General features: G+C 59.1%; 1 protein-coding gene across 1 annotated transcript in view; it reads left to right on the forward strand.

Moving 5' to 3' along the window:
• The window catches only part of HPS6 (Hermansky-Pudlak syndrome 6), a 5,227-nt gene extending 1,662 nt beyond the window's left edge, over positions 1-3,565 (forward strand). Inside the window, exon 2 of the mRNA XM_009323292.1 lies at positions 23-3,565. Within this exon, the coding sequence (XP_009321567.1) occupies positions 23-2,441 (2,419 nt within the window). The 3' untranslated portion in view covers positions 2,442-3,565. The remainder of the gene's footprint in view (positions 1-22) is intronic.
• The last annotated feature ends 291 nt before the right edge of the window (positions 3,566-3,856 follow it).

Raw genomic sequence — 3,856 nt, forward strand, 5'->3', positions numbered from 1 at the left:
GCCGGAGTGTCCCCGCCTCCAGTGGCTCCACCCGAGCCCACTGGCTGCAGGAGCTGCTGTGCCAGGGAGAAGAGCCCAGCCGTGTCCAGTCCAGCCCCGATGGGCAGCACCTTTTGGTCCTGCAGAAGAGCCGGCCGCCCCCCCTGCCCCGGGTGGTGGCTTTCCAGCGTCACAGCATCAGTGGAGCCGACCTGGAGAGGAACTGGCAGCCGCCCCAGCCAGCTCTTGCGGGACTGCTCTTCCTGCAGAGCCCTGTGACATTGGGCTCCTGGGTACTGGCCATTGTGTGGGAACACGGCCGGACCGAGGTCTGGCACTTCGTGGTGGCCCTGGGCTGGCAGCTGCTGCAGACACTGGAGCTCTGCCAGGGTGCCCGGGCACGAATCATCTCCGTGTGCAGCCAGGGAGCCAGCCTGGTGTGGTGTGAGGAGAGGCCTCCCCTGGATGCCCACTCGGACATGAGCAAGTGTGCCTTCAGGTTCTGTGTCTGCACCCGGGCTCTGGAGGTGGGGGACCAAGGCGTGCGGCTGGGCACTGTAAGGATAGTCCTGCACAATAGCCCTGAGTACCAGGTCCTGGCCTCCCCTCAGCACGTCTTCCTGGTGCCTGCCGCTGCCAGCTTTGCCACCACTTCGAAATTCCTGCTCATCTGGCATCCCGAGAAGGCAAAGCTCACCATCACAGCCCCCTCTGCAGGCTTCATCCACAGCAAGGTGCTGCGCTCCAGCAGCGAGTCAGACTTCAGGAAGCTCCTGCTTGGTTCCGTGGGTCTTCTCTCAGGTTTGGCACCTCTGGACATTCACACCTCCGCTGTGTCCGACAGTGAGGGTCTGCTGCTGGTGAGCACGAAGGGTGCTGTGAACATGGTGGAGCCAGATGGGACGCAGAGGCATATCTTTGACCTGGAGGGGGGCCCCCTGGCCCAAGGAAGTTCTGTCCAGCTGAAGACCTTTGGCAGCATCCTGGCCTGCATGCTGGCTGGGGTCCTGTACCTCGTCGACCAGAACAGTGGAAGGCTCATAGAAAAGAAAATCCTAAGCATGAAAGAGGTGCATTTCCTGGAGTCCCCGGGAGAGGAGGACAGCATCCAGCTCCTCACTCAAACTGGCATTTACGGCTTTAGTTTCTCCAAACCTGAGGACAGCAGCAGACCTGAGCCGTGCCTGGTGGAGATGGTGTTCGAGGAGGCCTGCAGATACTACCAGAGGAGGAGCCTCAGCAGCTCCAAGCTGACGGTGGAGAAGTTGAAGAAAGGTGGTGTGTTCCAGGCTCCTGTGGCCCTCGCTGCCATCCTGCAGCACAGCCTCCGCCAGAAGCAGAAGCCAGCCCGAGGCCTCCAAGACACTTATGCCAAGCTGTTGAGCACAATGAGCCTGGAGCTGCAGAGCTACATGAGCCTGGAGCTCCTCAAGACCTGTGTGGTGTGTGCACCAGAGAGTGAGGTGGAAAGCTACTGCGAGGAACTGGTGGAGCAGGAGGTCAGCCGTGTTCTGCACTCTGACATGGACAAGGACAATTTGGCCTACCTGAACTCCATCTTTGCCTCCTTCCCCAAGGCTGCCTGGAAGGCCACGAGGAGCTGCCTGCAGCTGCAGCAGAATGGGGACGGCCTCTTAGTAGCCAGGGCCACCCCGGAGGTGTGGAAGAAGGTCCTGGGAGGGCCACAGCAGGAGGAGGTGGGTCAGAATGGGGTGGTCCCACTCTTTGAGCTCATCTGCGCCTCCTTCCTGAGGTTCAAACCCAAGTGGTTGCCCAGTTTTGTGGAGCTGACCCAGCAGTACGTTAGCATCTCTTGGGCATACAGCAGCAAGGAGGGCCCAGAGGGCCGGGTGCCACTGTACAAGAGAGCACTGGGAGTACTGGCCAGGAAGAACAAGTGCAGCGAGGCGAATGATGAGATGGAGCTCGAACTGCTGCTCTGCAGCAAGAGGCCTAAGGCCGTGCTGCAAGCTCTGCACCTTCTCATCCGCCTGAAGCGGTGGCAGCGGGTGGTGGAGGTGGCAGAGAAGTTCTCCAAGCTCAGCCCCTTGCTTAACAAGGAGATATTCACCACGCTGCTGGCGGAGTTTGCCCAGCACCGGGAGCTGGACCCTTATCTGGACACGCTGTGGCTGCTGTGCCCTGCAGAGCTCACCACCTCGGACATCCTCACCGTGGTCCTGCAGCACCTCCCTCACTCCCAGGAGGACCCAGTGCCCTTCTCCAGTGAGGGGAACCAGCTGACTGTAGGCTTGCTCAAGCCGTTGCTGCAAAGGGTTGTGCAGCGTCCCTGTGTCCAGGACGAGATGTACTCAGATGCCTTGCAGAGCCCCACCTTCCCCCCTCCCACCCCACCCCGAGAGCACAAGATCCCCTCAAAAGCCGGGGCTGATGATGCCCCTCAGCCACCCATGGCAAGGACTTCCTCCCCCTCGGCACTGGTACGGAGTGACACTGCATGAAGGGGAGAAGCACAATGGGATCCCAAGCCTTGGGTGCATGAGGAGGGGAAAGCTGCATCCTGCCCTGCCTGGCAGTATGGAAGCCTGCTCCTTTCTGAAGCCTCCCTGTGGCAGCATCTGGAAGAGTCCATTGGGTGGCTGGGGTTGGGGGATCTCATCTGAAGCCAGGGCAGGCTTTCTGGCTATTTCTAGCGAGTGCAATTGCATGTGCCCCAGTGGAGGAGCAAATGCCGGGTGCATTTGCAGATGAAAGTGCTGGCTGCACTACAGGACTACAGAACTGCTCCCTGCCCAAAGCACTTTGGTTTTGGTTTGCTTGGCTCCTTTATAACCTCACTTCTACTTCCCTGATCCTCTAGGAGTGGTGGTGGAGTGGTGGGCAGGGACACACACGGTCTTTCCTTGCCCGTTCTCTGCTCAGTGGGTTGGGTGCTGCCTCCAAGCTCTGCCTGTGAGAAACTGGGAATGTTTCTTGCAGTGGGGTCACTGAGTCCTGCTGCTTTGGGCTCAGTCAGATGCTAAATGCCAGCGTGGCACAGCTCCGTGTGACACACGCTGGCAGCTGCAGCACTCTACATGCTGTCTCGCTGCAATTCCTTTGGGATCAGTCCTGTAGCTGTGACTGATTGCAGCTACTTAGCTGAAGAGAGCAGCCTAATTCCCTTATCTCTCTATCCCAGACGGTACCCGAACTCTCTTCTGAGCTGAGAAGCTGGCAGCAGCCTGTGCGAGCTTGGGGCTGGCCCTGCCTCTCCCTTTCCTTTGTGGAAGCTTAGATTATGCTGCAGGACGCCCAGGCCCTCTGTTCCCATCTCTTCTACCTTTGCCCTTTGCACACAAAGGGGCTTTGTCAGGGTTGTCTGGCTCATATTGTGCCTCTGTTTGCAAAGTCAGTGTAACTTGAGAGCAGTTGTGCAGGAAGATCCAGGTTCCAGCCTCTCTCCGGTGCTCACTGCCTGGCCCCCTCCTCCAGGAGAGAGACCCCAGCTGTGGCTTTGCCCCAGCCTGTGGGCTGTAGTGTGAAGGAACTGTCTCTTGCCTTGCCCGGCTGGCAGAGCCTGGCTGGGATGGGATGGGGGAGATTCACCTGCATTAGTCCTCTTGAGAGTGGGGTGAAGTGTGGAAGACTCCTTTTAAAAATAAAGGTTCCTAAAGCAGTGCTGGGGCGGTGGTGGATGTTTTGAGGATGCAGACCCTCAGGAGGAGGGCGGTTTCATTTTGCTTCTGGTGAAAAGTGGCCAAGCTCAACTCACCACGGTACTGCCCAGCATGGCTCACCACTGGTACGTGCTGGGCTTGGAGATCCAGCTGTGCCTAGACAGACCATTCCCTCCATGGCACTCAAGCCCGTTACCACTATGAAGCCATGCAGGCAGGACTCTGCACTGGCAGGCAGGCGGGCCTCACCAGAGGGC

This window comes from Pygoscelis adeliae, unplaced genomic scaffold, assembly GCF_000699105.1.
Source record: "Pygoscelis adeliae isolate BGI_AS28 unplaced genomic scaffold, ASM69910v1 Scaffold294, whole genome shotgun sequence".
NCBI classification, from domain to species: domain Eukaryota; kingdom Metazoa; phylum Chordata; class Aves; order Sphenisciformes; family Spheniscidae; genus Pygoscelis; species Pygoscelis adeliae.